This window comes from Stegodyphus dumicola, chromosome 3 (assembly GCF_044657685.1).
Source record: "Stegodyphus dumicola isolate Sdum_Otavi_A_Nest chromosome 3, ASM4465768v1".
Classification (NCBI taxonomy): Eukaryota; Metazoa; Arthropoda; class Arachnida; order Araneae; family Eresidae; genus Stegodyphus; species Stegodyphus dumicola.
The window spans coordinates 128,324,776-128,349,457 of NC_140770.1; the positions used below are offsets into that span (position 1 = coordinate 128,324,776).

The 24,682-nt window shown below is 32.0% G+C and overlaps 2 protein-coding genes across 2 annotated transcripts in view; both read right to left on the minus strand.

Annotated features, from left to right (window-relative positions):
- Nsun2 (tRNA (cytosine(34)-C(5))-methyltransferase Nsun2) overlaps positions 1-14,515 on the minus strand; it is a 116,206-nt gene extending 101,691 nt beyond the window's left edge. Inside the window, exon 1 of the mRNA XM_085813300.1 lies at positions 14,309-14,515. Coding sequence (XP_085669426.1) covers positions 14,309-14,449 — 141 coding nt within the window. The 5' untranslated portion in view covers positions 14,450-14,515. The remainder of the gene's footprint in view (positions 1-14,308) is intronic.
- Positions 11,710-14,267, minus strand: LOC118201251 (transcription termination factor 2-like). The gene has a single exon (XM_035373314.2). It carries the CDS (start codon positions 14,125-14,127, stop codon positions 11,878-11,880), a length of 2,250 nt encoding a protein of 749 aa, XP_035229205.2. The 5' UTR covers positions 14,128-14,267; the 3' UTR covers positions 11,710-11,877.
- Positions 14,516-24,682: the final 10,167 nt, after the last annotated feature.

The window sequence follows — 24,682 nt, forward strand, 5'->3', positions numbered from 1 at the left end:
GTCTTCTGAACGAGGCAGGGGCAGAGTCTGCAAACGGCATCCAATCACATCCCACACATGTTCCATTGGTGACAGGTCAGGAGAGTATGGTGGCCAGGGAAGCATCCGTGTACCTTGCAGAGCATGTTGGGAGATGTGAGCACTGTGTGGTCATGTGTTATCCTGCTGAAAAATTGCATTAGGCAGCCTCTGAAGGTAGTGGATTGTCACTGGCCGCAGTACATTATTCAAGCATCGTTAGGCCGTCATAGTGCCCTGAATACGAACTAGAGATGACCTGGAATCGTAGGCAACAGCACCCCAAACCATTATGCCATGTTGTCATGCGGTGGGGCGTTCCACAGTTACTGTCGAATTTTATGTCTCCTCCTCGACACCACACACATATGCGGCAACTGTCACTGGATAAACAGAAGCGTGACTCATCTGAGAACATAATGTTTCGCCATTCTATCATCCACATCGCTCTAGTCCGGCACCATTCTAAGCGTTGGCGTCTATGCTGTGGGGTCAATCTTCTTAACGGATGCCGTGAGTGCAGGCCACGTTCAACCAATCGACGATAAATGGTTCTGGTCGACACGGGAACATCCAGGGTATCTTGCACATGCTACAGAATCACGGTACAAGTGACTTGCGAGACAGCCACAGCTTGTCAGCGAATGCGTCGATCCACGCATGCTGACGTCACTCTTTGCACCTGCACCCCTCCTTCTTCCCACATTTCCTTGTTCAAACCATGTTCGCCATAGCCGATGCACCGTGCTCACATCCATGTGGGTATATCAGCTGGGATTTGATGTAAGGACCAACCCGCCCTTCTCAGTCCGATCACCATACCCCTTGTAAAATTGTCTATCTGGTTGGAAGTGCCTTCATTGACGTCGGCCTGGCATTCTCTCCTATTACATGTATCCTCCGGGACAACTTTCTTCGATAATTCTTCTGGCAGAAATAACGACACGAATATTGCCCATTCTGCACATTCCTTCCCTTATATCTTACTTCACGTGCGTCGGAGAGCTGCACATTTCACATCATTCGCGTAACTCAGTGATGTGTGCCTACTCTAAAATTTGCATAAATTTCTGACCACTCCTTCTTGGTGTTGCATTTTCAGTGTCGAGCAGTGTATATTATTAAAATATAACGAGTTAGGACAGGAAGCAGAAGACTAGTGGTAAGGTGACCAGCTTTTGAAGTTTGAAATTTGAGCCAATATATACGAGTATATAATTTTTTAAATAATTTTTTTCTAAATAAATTATTTTATTGTTATTGTGGTGTAGGTGATATGTAGGTCAAAATATATATAAATCAAGATAAATTATTTTTGTTTTATTTTTTAATAGATATTTTTTTATAAATATTATAATTAATATTAATAAATAAAGAATAAATCAAAATGCAGTATTCATTTTTAAACAAAATAATAAATGTGTAATCCTTCTAAATTATTTTGATGAAGTAGCCTTATATTTCTCTAAAGCATGAATATCTTTTTTTTTTTTTTTTTTTGATCATCTAATAAAAGTATGTGCAATTTTCATCAAAATGTGTTTTGGTGATTGACAACCACTTCAAAGTGTCCATTCTAAGTCTCACTAGTCCAAAACTGTTCATAATGCTAAAAACTCGCTCAATTGCAGCATTAGTGCCAGGAAGACAAAAGAAAAACTCATGCAATTTTAAAACATTTGAACAAGGAATCTGGTTCTTATTAAAATATGCAGTTATTTACATCTATTTCTTCTGTGATATATTGTTTAAGGTAAACATAATCCTTATATATATCAATTTCCAGTAAATTATGATTTGATATCATTTTATTAATTAACAAAATAGCTGTTTCAAACTTGACTCAAAGAAGGGATTTAATTTAATATGATCCAGCTGCATGTTTCCATTTCCTGAAATACTTTTTTTTGAGGGTTCGTACGGTCCTTAAAGAGTCCTTAGATTTTTTGGAATCGATTTTTGGTCCTTAAAAGTCCTTAACTTTGGCCAAAATTAGCAGAAGGTCCTTAATTTTAATCATCTGAAATTTCTGTCTGTTTTTACGACTGCCATTTTTAGTGTAAATTAGCATTTTGGAGGAATATTTTTGGCAATTCACTGCTTTATATATGGTTATCTTTTGAATGGGTTCATGAGTTATAATTTGTTTCTATTTCTAATATAAATGATGGGATATGAGTTTCTAAGCAATAAGTGAAATATACGCATTTCGAAATTAATTTTTTCTAATAAAGAGCTCTTAAAAAATTTTTTGCTTTTGGGAATGTGAATTCTTTTATTAAATGGTTCTAAATTTGGCGACTTTTCAACATTTTAGCGATTTTAAGCTTAGTTTCTATAGAAACTTTTTAATTCCGAGATCTGAGGATTTCTCGACAATTTTTTTTTAAACATCATAACATTGATAAACTTCATTAAAATAATAGTAATATATTGAAATTATATTTAAAAAATAACATTAAAATAAAACATTTTTATTTTTCGGTGTCATATTATAAAGTTTCGTTTTGGCAACTTAGTATACAATATTTTGAATCTGAAAAATAAACAAGGTATAATGCTATAAAGCACAATTTACGAAACAACTCTTAGCAAAAGCAAAATTAGCTATGTAATTAATTAAAAATATCTTGTTTTTAATTTTTTCTTAGTAAGAGATTTCCCCATGTAATTGTCTCAGAATATTCAAAATTCTCAGAATGTGCATCAGTTTTCTCTATAAAATGAATTTTATACTTTTTCCCTCCTTTTTTTTCCAAAATTATTTCTGACTTTTTGCTGTTACAGAAATGGTAGGGATAATTTTTCTTTAGGATTTTAGACATTGCAGCTTGGAAAGTTTAGAAGGATTTGAAGGTAAGATTTATAGACCCACGAATCTAGAAGATTCAAGAAATATGTGACAAAATGAAAAATGTCTCCATGGTATCAACACGTAGTGGCTGTATTTTAGAGAAAGTTTGCAATGAATTTCCTACTTTTTGGAGAAGTAATGAATAAAGTTTTTGAATGTTTTACTTCTGATACTATCATCCCTTTATTTTCTCTACTTTTCACTAGACACAAGCATGGAAAATATCAAAAATGCTTCTAATCTTATCACATGGGCAGCCATTATGGAAAGAGATTTTTTATTAATAAAGAAACTGAAAACTTACAATTTAAAAGATTCATCTAATATGTCTTAATGTACCATACACATAGCTGGCACTAGGCATTTTCCCACTTGATGCAATCTCTGTGGATCCTAAATTCTGTTGCCTAGTGCCTTTCTAAATGCTTCCAATGCCAGCTCTAAATTCTAAAAGTTTTGCCATTTCTAGATTTTGTTGTTTGGTGTGTCATTTAATTCTAAAAATTCTACTACGTCAGCTCTGTAACTGGCCTTTACCATATATATTTCATATTTCTTCTGAATATTCATACAGTCAAAAGTCGTTAATTCGGACACCCATAATCCGGACCTCAAAACTAAAAACTTTCTGCGCATGCGCCGCGTTGGCACATGCGCACAGGCATTTTACGCGTGCGCGTAAGGCTTTGACTACTGCGCATATGCGTGTGCGCAAGTGCAGAATACGTTTTCGCCTGCGCGTTTAATGTATAACGGGCGGTGCAAACTAAAATTATCTAATTATCTATTTCAGTTAATGTTAATGATTGCATTGTTCCTTAATCTTCGAATTGGATCCCGCTTATTATTTTTTGCAGACTGTAAAAGCAATTTTATAAAAGTAAACTTGAACTTTCGATTATGTCAAATAGAATTTCCGATGCTAGAACTTCCAAAGGATCTACAAAACGAAAGTATGTTTCGATGCCCAACAAACAAAAAGTGGAATTGCTGCAAAAAATGGATAAAGACATGAAGAATGTGACAGAGAGGTTAGTGAAAACAAAAAAAATTTCGATTGACAAGTTAATCGGTATTCTCGGCACAGCAATTAACGGGATTTGAACAGCGGAACTTTGTAACTGAACAAGAAATTATGTCTTTTTATAGAATTAAAGAGAAACTATTATCACATAAAATGAAGCAACTTAAACAATTTACATTGAGAGAAATGTTTAATAAAGTAAACAAATAAATATTAAGCTTTTTTTTTTTTTTTTTTTTTGTAAATTTTGATACCCTTTAGATCATAATTGTTCTTTATTTTATAAATTACGGTTTCATATTTTTAATTTTAGAATTTCTGCATGCCATCTTATGAGATTTAAACTGATGATCTATTATCCGGAAAAATCGATAATCCGGAATCGCCGAAGTCCCGACGAGTCCGGATTAACGACTTTTGACTGTATAACTTTTGGGGAAAGTGCAGAATCGCCCACTGCTTGGCACGTTTTTAAGAATTACACTAACTTGGTATCCATGTGCACATTGACCTATTTTCACTTAAAAGAACATCCTAGAATTGCACAAAAATGACATTGTGCACTCCCTTTATCCATGTACACATCGACCTATTTTCACTTGAAAAGTAAAAGAAAGAAAATTGAGAAAAATCGAATTCTTCTTACTCTTGCAAAAAGTGCCAAACAAATAAGTGGGCGATTCTTCATTTCACCCTAAATTTTAAATCCACAGAATCTGGATTTGTTGAGTTTCAAACTAAGTAATTGATCTGATAAGTTCAAATGAAATAAATTTATTAAAAGGAGTTCTGTCTGAAGTGACTGCTTATTGTTGAAATGTACCCAAAAGTACATCAAAATGTCTTGAATTCACTTACATACATACCCAATATAATACACAATTCAGTTTATTGGACCTTTTATAAGATGCTGGTCTAAAATATATTAATATTTAATCAGATAGTATAAATTTTATACTCTTTAATTAGTTTTATTTTGTAATTTTCGTACATTTTTATACCGAGTTACTGAGCCAAAAATATGTGAACTATCTTAATTTTGTTTCATTTCCTTTTCCAAATTGTTGGTAACCATAGCTGATAGACCCACACTGGAGCAGATAAGAGTGACTGCAAGCTTAATGGAAGATGTGAAGTTGGCGACAGATGTGTGTTGAAGGTTTGCAGAATGATTTCTGGATAGACAACAACCAACTCGTTTAACAATTTATTGTATTTACCAGCAGATTGTAGCAATTGGAACAATAGCATGTGTATAGCACAAAAGTGAGAGACCTCAAAGAACTCAAGGGCAGAATAAAAGGTGTGATATCCAGCATTTCTCCTGAAACGTGTGTTTGGGCACTAAATTGTATTGTTGAATACAGAGTACATTAATTGTGCTGGTGGTCAGGTTGAGACTCTGTATAATGAAAACTCTGACTAAATGCTTTCTCTCAAATAACATTCACAAGATTTTGACTTTTAAATATGATGCAAATAAATTTTAACCTTAATGTACATAGAATTTTGCAAACCAATTTAGTAATGTACCATATACTGATGTAAAATAAAATTCAAAATTGATTGAAGCTTCATATACAACTATGCAAACCAATTTAGTAATGTACCATATATTGATGTAAAATAAAATTAAAATTGCTGATCAACTGATTAAAAATTGATCAAAACTTCATAAAGAGTGGCATTTTCCTGTTATTGGGATTGGATTCAGAAATTTATACATGTGTATTCATGCAAATATGCACATATTTAGTAATCTATAATAATTTATGACAAGAAATCTTTCCATATACCATCTCCAAGGAACACAAATTGAATTTAAAACCATGAAAGAAAAAAAAATTAGAAAATAGCATTTAAAAAGTAATTTCACCTTCTTGTTTATAAATCGGCTAAGAAAAGTCTTTAATCGTAAAATCCAAAACCAAAAGTAAATTTTAAATATTGAATGAGCACTACTGTCATTGATCGCAGATTAATCGACTTATCAAGGGGATAAACTAAAGTGACCACACTTCCAGATTTTGGCGAGACAGTCCCGTGTCCCGCCTATTTTTAAAAATAGCCTGCTTTTTAGAAAACATCTGCATTTCTTATTTTAAATGTACTGTAAAAATATATTACCTATTATTTATTAATTATTATAGTGAATATAAAGAAATAAAAAACTTTTGATTATTGTCATTACATCTCGTCATGGAATATGTATTGTCAAGGGAGGAACAACTAGCATTAGCTGAAGGGCTATTTGCTTTTCACACCATAAACCACAATAAAAGTTTCAGATCAACTGATTGTTCGTCGCAAATGATCAAAACATTGTACGACAAAATATTTGCATGTGCAAGGACAAAAACCGAGGCAATTATTTGTAATGTTTTCCCATTATATTCGTTTTGACAATTGCAGAAAGAATTAGATTAAATGCACATTTATATCCATATACTTTGATGCTTCCAACCACAAAGATTTAAAATTAGAATATTATATTTGTTTCATTGCCACGTGGAACTTCATAAATAATTTTTTATTCAATAAGTACTATTTTAAAAAAGAATAATTTGAACAATAAAATTATTGCCTATTGTGAGGATAACACTAATGCAAATTTTGGTGGAAAAGCTAAAAGCAACAATAACGTTTTTACGAAACTTAACGAACATTTGAACCAAAAAATTATTGGAGTAGGTTGTGCAGCGCACATTCTACACAATACTATTCAAACAGCATCTGACTTACTTCCAGTCGATGTTGAAAATATTATTGCAAAAATTTATTTGTATTTTTATATATATATATATATATATACTATGCATGCAGGGGCGAGCTAGAGTTTCCAGTGCCCGGGGACAACTGAAGAATTTGTGTCTTTCTGGTGCCAAGAATGGAAAACGTTTCATTAAAAAATTTCAGATCAACTGATTGCATGAATTTGGCGCCTATTGGATGCTGCGCCCGGGGACAGATGTCTCCCCTTGCCCCACCCTAGCTACGCCACTGTATGCGTGTTGAAAGTTTGAAGGATTTTTGTGAAAGCGCAAAAATCGAATATAAAATAATTATTGGTTACAGCAAAACATAATGGCTAACTCTTTAACCAGCTGTAGAAAATATTTTTAAAATATACGAACCATTAAAATGATACTTTTTATCACAAGACAAATGTCCAAGAATATTGAAACTCTTTTAAAAATGAAACATTACAAATTTGGCTTCAGTTCATCCACAACCGAGCTATGAAAATTACTGAAGGGGACAAAATTTCGATTACGGGAGTGTCAAATGAAATCAATTTAAAAACAAAATTGCGAGAAAAAATTGATAACAATTACGTTCCTTAAGTTATTTGAAGGGACATCACTAGGTTGGAAGAACAAGGTGCAATAAAACAACTTGATTTTCTGAAAGTCAGAAATTTTTATAATAACTGCTTGGAATATCTTGAAGAACGGACCGTTGAATTCGAGGATATTAAAAATTTTCATTAGTTGACATTAAAATTATCTTTTTGATGAGATGTTATTGGTAAAAAGATATGTTACTAATTAAAAAATTAAATGTTGGTTGTCTGCAAATGTGGAAACAGGAAAAAAAATGGACAGAGTTATTCTTTCATTTTAAACAGAATACAGTCAAAAGTCTTTAATCCGGACTCGTCGGGACTTCGGTGATTCCGGATTATCGATTTTTCCGGATTATAGATCATCAGTTTAAATCTGGTAAGATGGCATGCAGAAATTATAAAATTAAAAATATGAAACCGTAATTTATAAAATAATGAGCAATTATGATCTAAAGGGTATCAAAATTTACAAAAAAAAAAGCTTAATATTTATTTGTTTACTTTATTAAACATTTCTTTCAATGTAAGTTGTTTAAGTTGCTTCGTTTTTTACGTGATAATACATTCTCTTTAATTCTATAAACAGACAAAATTATTTAAAAATATGGTATTTATGCCCAAACTTAATATTTGTGCTATCATTCTAAGACTAAAACATATCTGTAAATAGGAAACATTATTATTAAAAATAACATAATATTTAAAATAATTAATAAATAATATGAGAGTAAAATCAACTTTGTAAAAACTTATCAAGTAATTAGCATTAAATTACAAAATGTCCTGAAACATATTTTACACTTACAACAGCTGATGTTTTGCCAGTTGACATAGAAATGATTACTTCTAAGATATACAGTCAAAAGTCTTTAATCCGGACTCGTCGGGACTTCGGCGATTCAGGATTATCGATTTTTCCGGATTATAGATCATCAGTTTAAATCTGGTAAGATCGCATGCAGAAATTATAAAATTAAAAATATGAAACCGTAATTTATAAAATAATGAGCAATTATGATCTAAGGGGTATCAAAATTTACAAAAAAAAAAGCTTAATATTTGTTTATTTTATTAAACATTTCTTTCAACGCGCGCATGCGTAAAGCATACATTATGCATAGCCGAAATTAGAAAATTGTAACCAGAAAACTATTTGATTTGTATTCGTGATATTTATAATGACGAGGAATTTGATTTAAATCATATCAAAGACGGAGTATATCGAGATGAAATACTACATTTAATAAGGAATTATAAGCGGAATAAAATAAAAACATCTGCCCTGAAGATAACAATAGTGTTGACAGATCAACTTCCAGTTCATTGCGCGCCGCCACGTTCCTCCCCCCCCCCCCCCGCAGAGCAGCGTGAAATTGATAAACAGATTTCGGAACGGTTAGATAAACAAAGGATATGCCTTTATCCATTTTTTGGAGCAATTCCACTTTTTGTTTGATGGACATCGAAACATACTTTCATTTTCGTAGATCCTTTGGAAGCTCCAGCATCGGAAATTCTATTTGACATAATCGAAAGTTCAAGCTTACTTTTATAAAATTGCTCTTACAGTCTGCAAAAAATAATAAGCCGGATCCAATTCGAAGATTAAGGGACAACGCAATCATCAACATTAACTGAAATAGACAATTAGATAATTTTAGCTTATACCGTTCATTATACATTAAACGCGCAGCGAAAACGTATTCTGCACTTGTGCACACGCAAATGCGCAGTCGTAAAGGTTTTACGCACACACTTAAACGCCTATGCGCATGCGTCAACGCGGCGCATGCGCAGAGAGTTTTTAGCTTTGAGGTCCGGATTATAGATCATTCCGGATTATGGGTGTTCGAATTAACAACTTTTGACTGTATTCCCTATGAAAATATTTTGAAAATTGTAGAACACGCGCTTTCCCTTCCAGGAACAAATGTAGCAATAGAAGTTTTTTTATTATTATTATTATTATTATTATCAATAAAATATGGACAATTGAAAAACGTTAGTTGAACATCAAAACTTTAAAATCTGCATTAAGTGTAAATTATAATTTGACCAATTCATGTGAGAAATTTCTTATTTTAATAAAAGATCTGAATCTATTGCAAAGTATTCACTCGGATAAAAAATATGGCCGTGAAAGAAAATAATAGTTTTTTTAATAAAATTTTAAATTAATAAAAAACATAATATTCAAATTATTGTTTTTTAGAAATATTTTTATAGTTACCAATAGTTAATACTAATAAATATATTTTTGTATATTTATAATCAAGTTTATGGATGTATACAATTATATATTTTTTTAATTATTGGTCTGCTAAATTACAATTCTCATTTCATTCTATTTGTCTCGCTTTATCTCAATGAAAATGTGGTCACTTTAGGATAAACCAATCTACCATCAATTAACAACTAAATTAAGAGAATATTTCATCTTACTTCCAAGTAAGCATAGCCCCAACTAATACCCAATAAAGACATTAGTCCATTTAAGACATAAGAATCTTGTAAAACAAAATAGCAAATAACCTTAAAATTAAAGGTTCTCATTAAGAACACAATTAATCTGTGTTCTTAGAAACTTACTTTAGAAGACATATCTTCTACACTCTCATTGAAATTCATAAACAGAAGTAAACAATTAAAAGTTTAATCAAAATTACAAGAAGATAAAAAATGATACAATCTTAAATTAAATTTCAAAACAAGTAGTTAATTAGAAATTTAAAGATCAAACTAGTACGTTAAAATTAACAAACTTGCCTTCAAAATTTAAAAACCAAATGTGCTGTAAATTCAAGTGGCTCTAGTGTAGAATTGGGTGCCCCTTCGATTAGCGACAATTTTTTTCAAATTTCGGCGATGAAACCTCACTTCTGGTTACCATGATAGTTTTAACTTTGTTTTAGCTTCCTGATTTTATTTAAATGACTATAGACTGATGTGTACATGGAAAAATTTAAGCCAGTGTGCAATGCCTAGTTTGTGCAATTCTAGGATGTTTTTTTAAGTGAAAACAGATCGATGTATACATGGACACAGAGTTTGTGTAATTCTTTTACTTCTTATTTTGATTTTGTATAGCGGCCATCTTGAATTGTGCCTTCCTGGCACCGATCTTGGCGTCAAAAAAGAATCGCCAAAAAACAAGGGACACCCAATTATAAACTTTTACCCTTCAAGTATTAAGTGATGGAAGTAAAAAAATAGAGAGTAGGCTGTTACAAAAATAGCACTGAAAGCTACTATTAATTAGAATATAAATTCAAAATAAAGTAGTAAAAGTAAATTAAAAAGTCTAAAACTTGCACTAAAGCTGCAAAGTAATAAACCAATAATTCATAATAAGAAATCTTTCTATATACCATCTCCAAGGAATACAAATTGAATTTAAAACCATGAAAGAAAAAAAATTAGAATGTAAATAGCATTTAAAAAGTAATTATTGGTTTATCCCCTTGATAAGTCGATTAATCTGCGATCAATGACAATAGCTGCTAATTCAATATTTAAAATTTACTTTTGGTTTTGGATTTTTATGATTAAAGACTTTTCTTAGCTAATTTATAAACAAGAAGTTTATCCCCTTGATAAGTCGATTAATCTGCGATCAATGACAATAGCTGCTAATTCAATATTTAAAATTTACTTTTGGTTTTGGATTTTTATGATTAAAGACTTTTCTTAGCTAATTTATAAACAAGAAGTTGAAATTACTTTTTAAATTCTAATTTTTTTTTTTTTCATGGTTTTAAATACAATTTGTGTTCCTTGGAGATGGTATATGGAAAGATTTCTTATTATAAATTATTGGTTTATTACTTTGCAGCTTTAGTGCAAGTTTTAGGCTTTTTAATTTACTTTTATTACTTTATTTTGAATTTAGTAATCCATACGTACATTTCTGAAGCCTGTCCAATAAATAAAAATGTATCAAAAGTTCTAGGAATGTTTACAGTAGATTTAAAACAATTCAGATCCAATAAAATTTAGTAAGGAACATTCATGCTGAATATTTGTAGAGTTAAGGGATGCAATTTAAGTTAATTTATTTCAATAAGTTTCATTTATTGCTTGGAAACATTTTCTTATGTAGTTTCTCTCAGTAAAGTTAAAATTTAAAAACCAGAAGATGTGATTAAAAAACAGCAGTCGCCAGCTTATTTTACATTAAAAAAATCTAGACGATCTTTTAGATCATTTGGGTCAAAAATGATTAAATGAAATGAAAGCTCTCACCGAAAAAGAACTAAAAATCTTGAAGATATCCTGGTACTTTTTTTAAATGCTAAAAAACTGATCTGGAGATTTTGCAAAAATATTACATTTTTTCCCAAGTGTAATATGAACTAAACAAGTTAAGAAAACAGTTCAGGAAAATTTAAATACAATAAAAATCCATGTCTTAATCTCCACATTCAAGTAAACTAAAGCAATGTTTATCTTATTTATAAGTATTAAGACTTTTTTGGTATTAAAATTTTATTTATTAGCAAGTATCAAGATTTATGAAAATATTAAAACTTTGGCCAATTGCATACAACAGTAGAAAACTTGCTGTTTTACAGTACATTTTGCAGGGAAAATATGCTTAAACTCACTCATTTCTGGAATACCCATTTGTTAAATGAATCATATTTTTATACTAAATAAAGTCTTAAAATCATCCAGCGATATGCCTTTTGTGACTCGCCCTGCACCATGTAGAACAGTATCAGCTAAGTAGCTTTTACTTTTCTGTAAATCCAAAATTTTTTCTTCAATCGTATTTTTACATATAAATTTATGTATAACAACATCCTTTTTCTGGTCTAATCTATGGATCCTGTCACATGCTTGCATTTCTAGTGCTGGATTCCAGTGCAGATCCATCAGGAACAAATGACTTGCACCAGTGAGGTTCAAGCCCACGCCACCAGCTTTTAAAGAAAGCAACATTATTTTAGATCCAAGTCTATTTTTATTAAAATCATCAGCTGCAGTTTGACGGTCCTCTGGTTTTGTGTTACCTGCAATCATATGATATTTAAAACCTTCCTTTCGAAGATGATACGCAACTATTTCAAGCATGGATACCCACTGAGAGACAATTACACTTTTTGCTTCCTCTGATTCTTCAGAAATTTTTTTCAGCTCACTGAAAAGCTTCTTAAGTTTTGTGCTTTTCACTGAACGGTCAGTTAATTTTTTCTCTTGATATTCCGTTAAACTGAGTTCAAGACTTTGTTCATTATCATGATCAGTTTCAGTCACATTACTATCTTTAATTTTTAATGAAGATAAACTACATGAAATTTCTTTTAAAGTATCTGGTAAAATTTCCTCTTCAATTTCTTCACCTAGAAGACTCAGATGATTGCAGCATTGTTGTAAACGAAGTAGATATACTAGTAAAGAAGAACTTGTATTTGCATTTTTATGCATTAAGCGAAGATCAAAATATTTTTTAACTTTCTCATTGATCTTTTTTTGAAATTTCACATATTCTTTCATCTCATCATCATCAAGTTCTATGAAACATACATCATACTTTTTTTTTGTCATTTTAACTAATGGCTTACCATCATTAGTAGTATCAGATTTGGTTCTTCGCAGCAAGATACTTTTTACTAACATATTTCTTCTTTTTTTACTAACATCACTAACATCACTGATTAATGCCTTCCATTTTTTATAATCATCAAATGTTGGAAACTGTAAAAATTTTATTAAAGGGTACATGTCATCGAAATTATTATGAATTGGTGTACCCGTCACACACCACCGTCGAAAACTCTTTAAGCTAAAAACTGCTTCTGCAGTTTGAGATTTGTGATTCTTAATAGTGTGAGCTTCATCTAAAATAATTCTTTCCCATTTCAGTAAAAACAGAGCCTTATCTGCTTTTGTGCTCATATGGGCTTTCCTTTCTGAAAGCAATATACTATAAGTAGTTAAAGTTATATTATGTAACTTAAAAAGTCTAGGATCATTCTGCCGTTTTGGGCCATGATATATAAAAACTGATACATTACTACCACAATGTCTGCAAATTTCATCTTTCCACTGATGAATAATGGAAGCCATACACACTATTAAAGTTCCTTTACAAATGTCATTTCCAGACTGAGAACTTGAAAGGAAATTTTTGTTCTCTTTCTGTTTCAAAATCAGCGACAGTATGGTTAATGTTTTCCCAAGTCCCATGTCATCAGCAAGGATGCCTCCACTTGGTAATTGATTTTCTCTCCATAACAACCAGGCTAAGGCTCTTTTTTGATGCTTCATTAAAGAAGTTAGGAGAGATAGAGGCTCTTCTTCTTTTGTTTCATCTGTGTACGAGACTAATGAAGCATGCAATTTCTTTACACTAGCTTCATTTTCTAAAGGCAAAGCAGCATTGGTAGTACCGACACCTGGTATACTTTTTTTTGTCAAACACTCTACTAGTGGTTTTGGTTCAGTTAACTTAATATGTCTAGTAACTTTTTCACCTCTCCAATTTTTAAACGAAGGGGAATCAAACATTGGCTTTGAAGAACTATCCTTTGCCACCATTTTACTTAGCTGCTCAAATGAAAGTTCTGAGACAGACGTTGAAATTTCTTTACTACTAACATTAGATGAACTTCCTTGTAGATGTTCACCATTCTCACTCACTGTTTTACTTAACTGATCTAATGAATGTCCTGGTAAAGAATTCGCTGATGTTATATTGCATTTTTTTTCCAAATCAACTTCTTCTAATGGAAGTTTGAAGTCCTGCAGTGCTTTTTCTAATTCTGCTATTTGATTCTTCAATTTTGCCCCTTTATCGTGTAGAACTGATAAATTAACAGTTTTTAAAAGTTTTTTTTTACTTTCTATTTGATTCTGAATAATTTTCGCCTCCATACCTTCCATCACTAATTTAAAAAAAAGACAATCAAAAATAGACGCCTAATACCAGTCACAACGCTTAATCATTATCTAGAGCAACATGTAGACGTACAGAAACGAAACTGATTGAGTTTACTGCTCTTAGATATCCGGATCGCAACAACACGTGCGTAGGTTACATCTAGAATATGAAATTATGACTTACCTTCCTTTGGTTATCTGAACTAGTCGCATTACCCCGCTTATGTTGAAAACGTTTTTTTCGACCTTTACCCATTGGAAAATATTTAATAATACAATCTTTCAAAATTACAAAATACGTATCAGTACGATTACAGCGAAACATGCAAAATTTGTTAATCGATACAATTCTATTTAGAACGAGCTACAATTCCGCAAATCGGAACCCGGAAGTGTGTTGTACGTCATCACCGGAAGTGTACCTACGTCATCGTTACATTATCTTTGCTGACCAATGGCATACGAGCAGGGTTAATATAGTTCTAACGGTGGTTGCCCTACTCTTTGATTTATCACTGCTTGGCAATTAGAATAGGTAAATAATATCGTAAACAAGCACAGCAGTTATCGGTAACAATTTGCTATCGCTCTTATATGGTATGCACTTGAACTTTAACGATATAGGAAAACTATTAAACTCTTGAGTTAACAATTGAACTCTTGAGTGTTTTTTAGGCAGAACATTTTTAAATTCACAGATATTGTTCTTAGTTTGTAAACATTCCCTATTACATATAATTCACAATGTTTGACAGAAAATTTACATATGATATTACTCTGTGTCTTATATTGAATTAAATTATTATAATTTGAATACTGTTGTTATTGTATTGCTACGCATCTACTTGCACTCTAAGTGAAATAAATAACAGTAAGAAAAAGTAATTAAACGGCATAGAACAACATTTTGGGTCACAGTATATTTCATATTTCGGTTATTAGCAAAACAGTTATTTGTAATGAATGAAAAGGAATAGAAAATCGAACTAATTCTTAACAATATTTATATACCACATGTACGAACTGCTAGGACAATAATATTTGACTTTTATTTTTATGGATTAAAACTCTACAAGAAATTAAGAAATATTATTTATTTTTTCATAAAAAACGTACTGTTTTGCAAAAACTTATAAACATCTTCAAGTTGATTCTGTTGATATTTTCATTAGATCTCATCAAAGAGTTTCATATTTTTCTATCAGAATGTTTTAAAAATCATTTTTTCATCATAAAATGTCTGTATACATCTAGGTTCAGCAAAGAATTTTGTGTAGCTGGTACTCTTTTCATTCACACTTGGGATCTTTTGTATTCCAAACTTTTGTATACTGTAGTTCTAAATTTGATGTACTTTGAAGTAATTATCTCACAATTTTGTGCATTTATTGAATTATAATAAAATTACTGTATTATTATTTCAGTTACATTTTAATTAATATTTTCATTCTGGGATATACAGTCTCAAACTTTACCTAGTGGTGCAGTGTTCCAGATTTAGAAAACATTTTGAACAAATAAGATCTTACTTCAAAATAGCTTTCTGTCCATCTTATCAAAAGAATGTAATCTGTCACTGAATAACAAATTTTCTAAAATTCCAGTCTTGTCATTTCATCCTTTCCTCTATATTCTAATTTATATTAATAACTTCTTACAAACCAAGGTACCCTTCTAATGTTTTAATCAGATGCTATACTGTAGGCTGTTTTCATATTTCAAATAAACTAATTTTCCTGTAATTCTGTATATTCTTTTATTATAATTTGTCTTATCTTGATTCAGATTTATTAATTTGATTATATAATTTTATATTACTTGTCACAATACTAACAGTTTTGGCTCAGATAATTAGACTTTTTTAATTCTTTCCAGACATTGTTTAAATATTCATTGTATAACTGAAAAGCTGTAATACTAAAGGTAAATAAAGGAAGAAACTAAAGCATATTTCATGCATCTTCTTCTTGTCCCTCTTTTTTAATTCATGCAGTGTATATATTTCTCGTTGACTGTTCATTATTTGGCTCTAGTGTAGAATTGGGTGCCCCTTTGATTAGCGCAGGGGCGTAGCTAGAGGGGGCATCTATCCCCGGGCGCAGAATCCAAGGGGCTCCAAACTGATGTTGCGACATGTTAGAATTAAATGTTTTCCATCCTTGGCAAGCAGTAGGGGGCGCGAAATCTTCAGTTGTCCCTGGGCGCTGAAAACCCTAGCTATGGATTAGCGACAATTTTTTAAAAAATTTTGCCGATGAAACCTCACTTCTGGTTACCATGATAGTTTTAACTGTGTTTTAGCTTCCTGAATTTATTTAAATGAAAATAGATTGATGTGTACATGGACAAATTTAAGGCAGTGTGCAATGCCTAGTTTGTGCAATTCTAAGATGTTTTTTTTAAGTGAAAACAGATTGATGTGTACATGGACACAGAGTTTGTGCAATATTTTGACTTCTTATTTTGGTTTTGTGTAGCGGCCATCTTGAAATTGTGCCTTCCTGGCACCGATCTTGGCGTCAAAAAAGAATCCCCAAAAAACAAAGGGCACCCAATTGTAAACTTTTACCCATTATTTTTATAATTTGCATGTATTGATATGCATATTTTCGTAAATTTTGCATTGTTACTCATTTCATTCTGATATTCTGTTTATTTATTACATCAATTAATGGAAATTTATTTGTTTTGTCAAAGTTTAGTTATTGTTTATTAACTCCCAGTAAATTTAATGTGAAACAGAGTTTCTTTGAGTACTTTTCTCTAGTGCTGTAAATATTTATACATAGCTGTCTGTTTCTATACTTATTTAAGGATTTTGATTTTCCATTAAAAACAAGAATCAAAATTCAATTTTATAAAGCTAATTACTACAATTAAAATATTTGTTGCAAATAAATGCATTTAAATTTTTAAAATACTTAAAAACAGTTTAAGTAACTACAGTTTTAAGTTTGCTTGTTGGAATTTCAAATAAAAATGCAATTAATTTGAATATTTTTATGCTAACTTAATTAAAGAGTTTAAAGCATTCAATATAGTAGTATTACATTAAAAATTCTGCATTATTTAATTTCATCGAGAACACAATGAACCTTCATTACAATATTCAGTTCATTCAATATTTTCAGAAATGTACTTGTCCTAAAATTGAAAATATAATTATTTTTTAAGAAAAACTTCATTAAAAAATTTACTGATGGCTATTTTATTCATATTTCCCTAATTACTTATTTTATGAAGCTGTATTTTTTAGTCAATTTACGGCAAAGCACACAAAGGCTATCTGCTTAAGAGGAATCTTTCCTTCGTGAAAGATTATGTAACATTCATATTCACTGTGCACATGGGAAAAATTACGAAGACAAATTGTGCGCCAATAGTCTAACCTGGATTGAATTACCAATTCTTAGAGATTAATTTCGGGGTTCTTACTTTAAAGATAATTTCTGTACTAAAATTGTTGAGAACATAGGGGTTATTTAAATGTCCAGCTGTTATAAAGTAACACTTTTGTAATAAAATAGTAAAATTTATCTTTGAGATTCTCGTAAGAGATAAAGTTCATCATTATTATTCTTAATGGAGGCTTTTCTTAAGTTTTAGTTAGAATCATTAATATGCATGAATCACATATATGCAGAAACCACACAAAATTTAATTTTCTTTCTGAATTTTGAATTAAAATTCTGAACAGATTTTATTTGTTTAACAACTAGTGAAGAACCTTTGGTATGTTTACAAAAATTATGCATTTTCTATATTAAGGTCTGGTTAATAGATTTTTATTTTTTTTTTATATACTATGAGAAGTATAGACATAATTATTTCTTAAACCTGTTCATGACTTTAGCCATTAAACAAATCTATAATAATATTAGATTAGATATAACCACAGATTCTCGTAAAGTTCACTATGCGTTTCTTGTAATTATAAAAGTTGAGTTTTTTTTTTTTTTTTTCTTTTTTTTTTTTTCAATTTACTAGAATTTTATGTGTCAGATACCTAAAGATAAAAAATTATAGTTAATTAACTTCGAAAAATGGCAGCTCAGTATCCAAGCATGCAAAACTGAAGCATAAAAATATTTATTCATGAATACATGAAAAAATCCAAAAAGCAGTATCCATTTAGGAATAAAATATTTAAAAGAAAAAGATAGAGACTGTTAGTTTAGTAAAATCTTTTTATATTAAAAGTACCTAACCTTATATTAAAGGCAAACAGGCTGGCTGCTTGGGTGTTTTTGTGGTTTTCCCCATGTGTAATGTGTATACGAGCGAGTTTCCCTTAGAAATGCATGTCATCTCTTTCACCCAAGAACTTTCCATGTCACTGACTCAATTTTGAATTTTTAACAGGTCAACTTCATAAATTCTGTAATTTGATATTTAATTTCACATGAAAGAGTATTTCTAGCGAGTAAAAATCAAGCAGATGTCACTTCATATAAATAAGAACTTAAATTAGCACACATCATTGACTGATAATGGATGATTTTGATTGTCACTTGCTTATTGTTCAATCAATAGACTGGTGACAGAAGTATGTTACAAAGTAGATATGAACTCTTGTCTCCCACTTCAATTAGTTGCTCAATACTATGAATGTTTATATGGAAAATAGCCTGGCTTATGCATTTTTAAAATTAAAATGTTTATTCAAATAAATTTTTCCATTCCTTTTTATTGTGAAATAGCTATAACATTTTGTGTATAGTATACAGTAAATTACATTAATATTTTGCTCTTCATTTTGTATTCAACCAACTGTACACATACGTGTATTAATTTTCATAAATTTACTGAAAGGTCATCATTTATCATTACCCAGTAATAAAAAATTACCCATGTTTTACTGTATTAGAAAAAAAGGCTCATCATGGGTAGAATGTTGTCTGAAGCCATGGAATGCTATTAGTTTGTTCCAGATTCAATAACCAGTAGATAAATAGATTGGAAACACATGGTTTTCAAGGCTTTCCCATAAAAATACAAATTACTTAACTTCAAAAAAGCTGCATTTATTCCTAGAGAAATTTAGGCTAACTGTCTTTAAAAAATTTCTCATAAAGGTATATCTTTTATATAATTTGTCACAATAAATTATCTATCCACCTGCTTCATTCAGACTAATGCAAAAATGTGCTAAAAATCTCAGAATTCATCATTAATATGAAAAAAAAAAAAAAAAAAAAAAAACTAAATGGTTTTCTGCGAATTGCTGAAAGGTACTATGCGCAATGTCTATTTTTGAAATGACCTTTGTAAGGAAACTAGAGACACTGTTGAATGCATCATGAAAAAAATATTCAGCAAATTCTAACTATTGAGAGGGACTAGATGCTGTAGAAACAGAAGTCATGAAATTGTTTGTTTTATTTGTTCAAATATAGCAAATTACATTACAGCTATCTGCTTAAATGAAGGGATGCCTTTGTGGAGGAATTTCTAAAAGAAACTGTCTCATATTCATGTTGTATGTAGGAAACACTATGATCCCAGCTTTTACTTCTGGGTCCGAAAGGAAAGAACTGATTAGGCTAATTTTTTTTTTTTTTTTTTTTTTTTTTTTTTTTTTTTTTTTAGTATGACAAAATATATTGTTATTTGTTTATCAAGCAGAATGGCTTTGTGAAGATTTTTCTAAGAAAAACTAGCTGATACATCATTACACAAGATAAAATCTACAGAAATGCATGCAAGCAGTTTCTTCCAGCTACCAGAATAAACCTCAGGAAAAATTACAAGTGTTTGTGGCTTTAACTACTTGTCAGGCCAGTCTTCTGGTCTATAAACAACTGTAAGAAACTGATTTTTGTCATATACATATGGCAATACTCATCTGTCTCATATGCCATAATACATACGAGAATCTCATTTGTCATATACATATGAATACATATGGTTGTCTCTTTAAACAGTAACTTCAGATGAGCAGCAAGAAATTAAATAGCTGAAAGAGAATGTGGACATTAAGCTATCCCCCTTAGTGCATAAAAAATATTACATATTCCCAAATCACTCATGAATCAACTATAAAACGCTAACATTATTTTAAACCTCAAAGTCTTACAGCTGATTAACAACTAATTCGTCTCGTCGTTCAGAGCCGTATTTACACTGTCATCAAAATTTTAGGATAATGACAGAAATAAAAGTAGCTGATACTTAAAAATTATTAATAGAAATTTGTACAAAAGCATTAGTTAACATAAATTACAATATTTGGCAGTTGATTATTCGCAAAATATTTAAATTAAAAGCAAATTGATGGGAAAATTAAGCCCCTCTTGCAGAAAAATTTTTTCATTAATATGGTGTATGGTCACCTAGGGCAAGTTTGCACATCTGACATCTTGATTTCATAGACTTTACCAAAGTGTTGATGAAGTCTTGTAGAATTGTACGCCAATGATCTAAAAGTGGATTTGTCAGCTCTTGGAAGGTCCGTGGACGAATTTGGCGTGCTAAGGCATCCCACACATGCTCAAGTCGGGTGAGTAAAGTGGTCAATACATTTGAGTGATGTCTTCTGTTTACAAGTATTCTTACACCACATATACTCGACCAGGCCACAAATTTTCATCCATTAGCAAAACTTCTGGGCCAATAGCACTCCTAAACAGTCTAACTTGGGGTTCCAATAGCTCGTCAACATATCTCCGAGCGGTTACAGAACCTCCTTGAAAGATATGCTTGAAAGATTCCAATGCGGCCACTGGTCGTAATTCCTCCCCAAAGCATTAAATCGCGGAAACGGTATATTTCACGGACAAGAGAAGGGAAGTTGTGTGTTCCTTTCTCTTTCCAGATCAACACACGTCTAGAATCACTGTTTATACTACGTGTGGACTTCTCAGTAAACAATACTCGGGATCAGTCGTTTTGGCTCCACTGAACATGACGACGGTAGCACTTTAAACGGGCCCCTCTGGAAGATGGAGTGAATGGGACACAAACCATTGGTTTTCTTGCATACAGTCCAACCTCGTTAAGCCTTCGTGCAGCAGCAGAACGGCTAATTCGAGTTCCTATCGCAGCATGAAGCTCTAAAACCAAATCCCTTGCAGTTTCTTCGCGTGAACAAGGATATAAAACACTCTTCTGATGCACTTGTTGCTCTTGGTCGCCGTTGACCAAGGCTGTCTGTCAACCGATTCATTGCTTAAAAAAGCAGCTCCAGATTCAAATCTTTTGCGACTTCCATTTGTATTTGACTTCTCTCGATTATACCAATTTTTCGCCACTTTTGACCTTCACTTAAATGATGCTTTGAGCCATAACTATAGAATACTGATCACTCTCAGAAACCATATTCCATTTAAACAGTACAACAGACCGGAATTCCAACATGCATCCATTGCGCACCACATTGTCAGTCACCGAATTTGCATATTTCTGGCGTTAACGTATGCGCGGAAATGCAATTTTGTGTTCAATTGTATATAATTAATAGAGGCGTAGCTAAGGTTTTCAGCGCCCGGGGACACCTAAAGATTTTGCGCCCCTTTCTGTATTCCAAGAATGGAAAACATTTCATTCTGAAATGTATATCATCAATTTGCCGCCCCCTGGATGCTGAGCCCGGGGACGGATGTCCCCCTTGCCCCACCCTAGCTACGCCACTGTTAATTAGCGTAAATAATTATAGCATCGGGCATTGGTTGCAACATTAACTTAGTAAGCATATTTTTTCCTCATTATCCTTTAATTTTGATAACCAGTGTATATGGTGCAGCACGAGTTCTGTAACAAAATTGGTCTTAGGGCTTCAAAAGCAAGTCAGCAGCAAGACGCGTTAGAAGCGTACTTGCTCATACTTAACGTATTATTTAAGCTATTTTTACAGTTTAAATATTTTTGAACTCAGGATTGAAATATCTACAAGTGCATGTAAGAAATATATCTATATAAGAATAAAATGAATTTAAATATTTATAGAAATTTGCAACAATTAATATTTATTTACCTACCACAGAAATGTAATCTTATAAACATGTCTGTCCGGTCATGTACTTACAGAAAAATACTTGTGTGTATTCAGAAATATTCATGAGCATTCACTGATCCATCTATATAATGTAAAAGAGATGACAGACCTCCTGAGGAACAGGATAGCTTATTTGAATACGGGAAAGCATACTAGTCTTATCTGCTGAGGGGAAATGAGGACTTTCTAAAGAAAACTGGATCAAATTCATGTTTCAGATGTAAATACTGTGAAAACCTATCATGCAACCAGCGTTCGCATGGGTTCGAACTTGGGTGATACTATTAGTATTCAGTAGTCTTAATCATTCAGCCTGTGAAAGTCTCATAAAACCTCCAAAGTATAAGTGGAAAGAACTGAGCACCTTTGTCGCCTCATCCGAATTTCAGCCCTCTGTTTTAGTGAAATTCTTAGTAACATGTTTCGTCTGATATTATTTCTTTATGCCTCTTGTTTTCATAAAGAGACAAATTAGTCCTTAACAATTTAGAATCAGCCATAATTTAAGTTTTAGAAGCTAGAAGTCATTTCTGGCCAATCATCCAAGATATAGGTTTTAATGTGGTTTTGCATGCGATTCTCATGGACTATCTTATAAGACCTACAAAAAGCTTCCGAAATCTGTATTTATCTATCTTAAACTGCTCAGGTAGTTGAACTGCATAAACATCACATGTGATTGTGTGACACAGCAAGTCGCTTTTCAAAAGGTAGAACGGATCAGTCTAGGAATTTCGTACCGTTTTACACGTATCCTAATTACCTCTTTGCCTGCTCCCTTTTTCTCATTGACCTATGTTCATCGCCTTTGCTTTCCTTTTCATAGTGGTGCAGTTTCCGAGATGAGATGTCTACTCCAAATCCTTTTGACATCCTCACCGTCCCTCTCTGTCTTCTGACATCTCGCGAAGACGGTACTACTCACGTATAAGAATTATTTGAAAAATAAATGAATTTTATTCATTGTAAATTCTCGAGTTATTTAATTTACTATATTCTGTATGGTTGCTAAGGCAGGCTCCACAGATACACTACCTATCAATTCTTGCAGAACTGGACAGGCTGACTGACAGTACATTGTGCATTTCGATGTCCGACGAAAAATGCTTTCCTTCTGGAACATCTATGTGTTTGGCTCACTACTGTCTTCAACCTGTACAGACTGATATTATATATCTGGTATCGATTTTACCTGCCTTCTAATGGACTCATAGATAATATCAACCGAAAACGCTTAAGATAGCACTTATCTGCATCATTCGTTCTAACCGATGATTTTAATGACTCTTTGAGGAAGTAAGGATAAGAACTTAAATATATAAACAGAGCTACTAAGTATGTCACTGCGTATGCCTCCATAATGATAGATAGCAAACCCATATCTACAAACTTAAAAGGCTACTTCACAGAACTGATCTGGTTATATATACGCCATTACATCTATCATTTTATACATTTAGAATCTAGAGTGATCCATTCCCAATATTTGCGTCTTTTAAAGGAATATGAATGTTGGACATATTTAGAGTTCCAAGGTTTCTTTAAAAGTGAGAGACTTAAACTTGTTTCCCTCTCTAGCTTTTCTTACGAATGAAAAAGTAAGGTGTGTAAAAATAGATGATACTGTGATGCCGTTACTGATCTGTTGTCCAGGCGTTCAGAAACCACAAATCTGTATTCCTACGTCATCAGACAGACTTCCTAGATACATATCTAAAATCATAACAGAACCCTATGAAGAAAACTTTAGTTAAGACATATAAGGGAAACCCTAGTCTCAGAATATTAGCAATTCCATGCTGAAGCATTCGTTGACTAAGTCTTTTATTAGTTTCCCTTCTTACTCTTTGTAATAGAGGTTGTAGCAGGGCATTTAATGTTTGGCATTGAGAAATCCAAAAAACAAAACTTGGAAAAGTCAGAATTTCAATAATGTTCCGTTATATATTTAAAAATGCTTTTTACTATATTTGCCCATCAGCAGCCGAGCGGTAAAATCACTGAACACTGATAGTTCGGCCCGTGGTTCGAATCTCGGAGAATGGGCTGGCTGCATGGGTGTTTTCTTGATTTTCCCCATGTGTAACATATATACGTGGCAGTTTCCTTTAAAGAGTCCTCCAAGAAGGCATCCATCCCTTTAGTCAGATAGCCCTTGAATGTTTAGCTGCAATCAAACAAAACGAACGAAATCGCCAGAATTTTGCACTAACGAATCACCTACGCAAACTTCTGGGGGAGGATAGCATACTGCAGCCTTGATCATTATTTAGAAGAAAATGATAATACCTTTCCTAATCACAATGGTTTTCTAGAAAAGGAGATCAATACTGAAAATGTACTTCTGTTCAGAGCTATATTTTCTGCTTTTTTTAAGAGGAATCACTTGATGTCAATATTTTTGTGACAAAGAAAAAAGTGTATGAATTAGAGTTCTCTAAAATCTCTTCATTGTTGTTTGCAGAGACCTTCCAAATTTTAAACAAAAATTTCTCGAAGAACTGGTTGTTTCTCATAAAAACTGGTACTTTGTTGTTTTAAGTCATTAACTCTTTCCAAAATTTT

Bases quoted from the DNA above. Each gene is read 5' to 3' on its own strand.
- LOC118201251 (XM_035373314.2), bottom strand. From the start codon at position 14,127: ATGGAAGGTATGGAGGCGAAAATTATTCAGAATCAAATAGAAAGTAAA.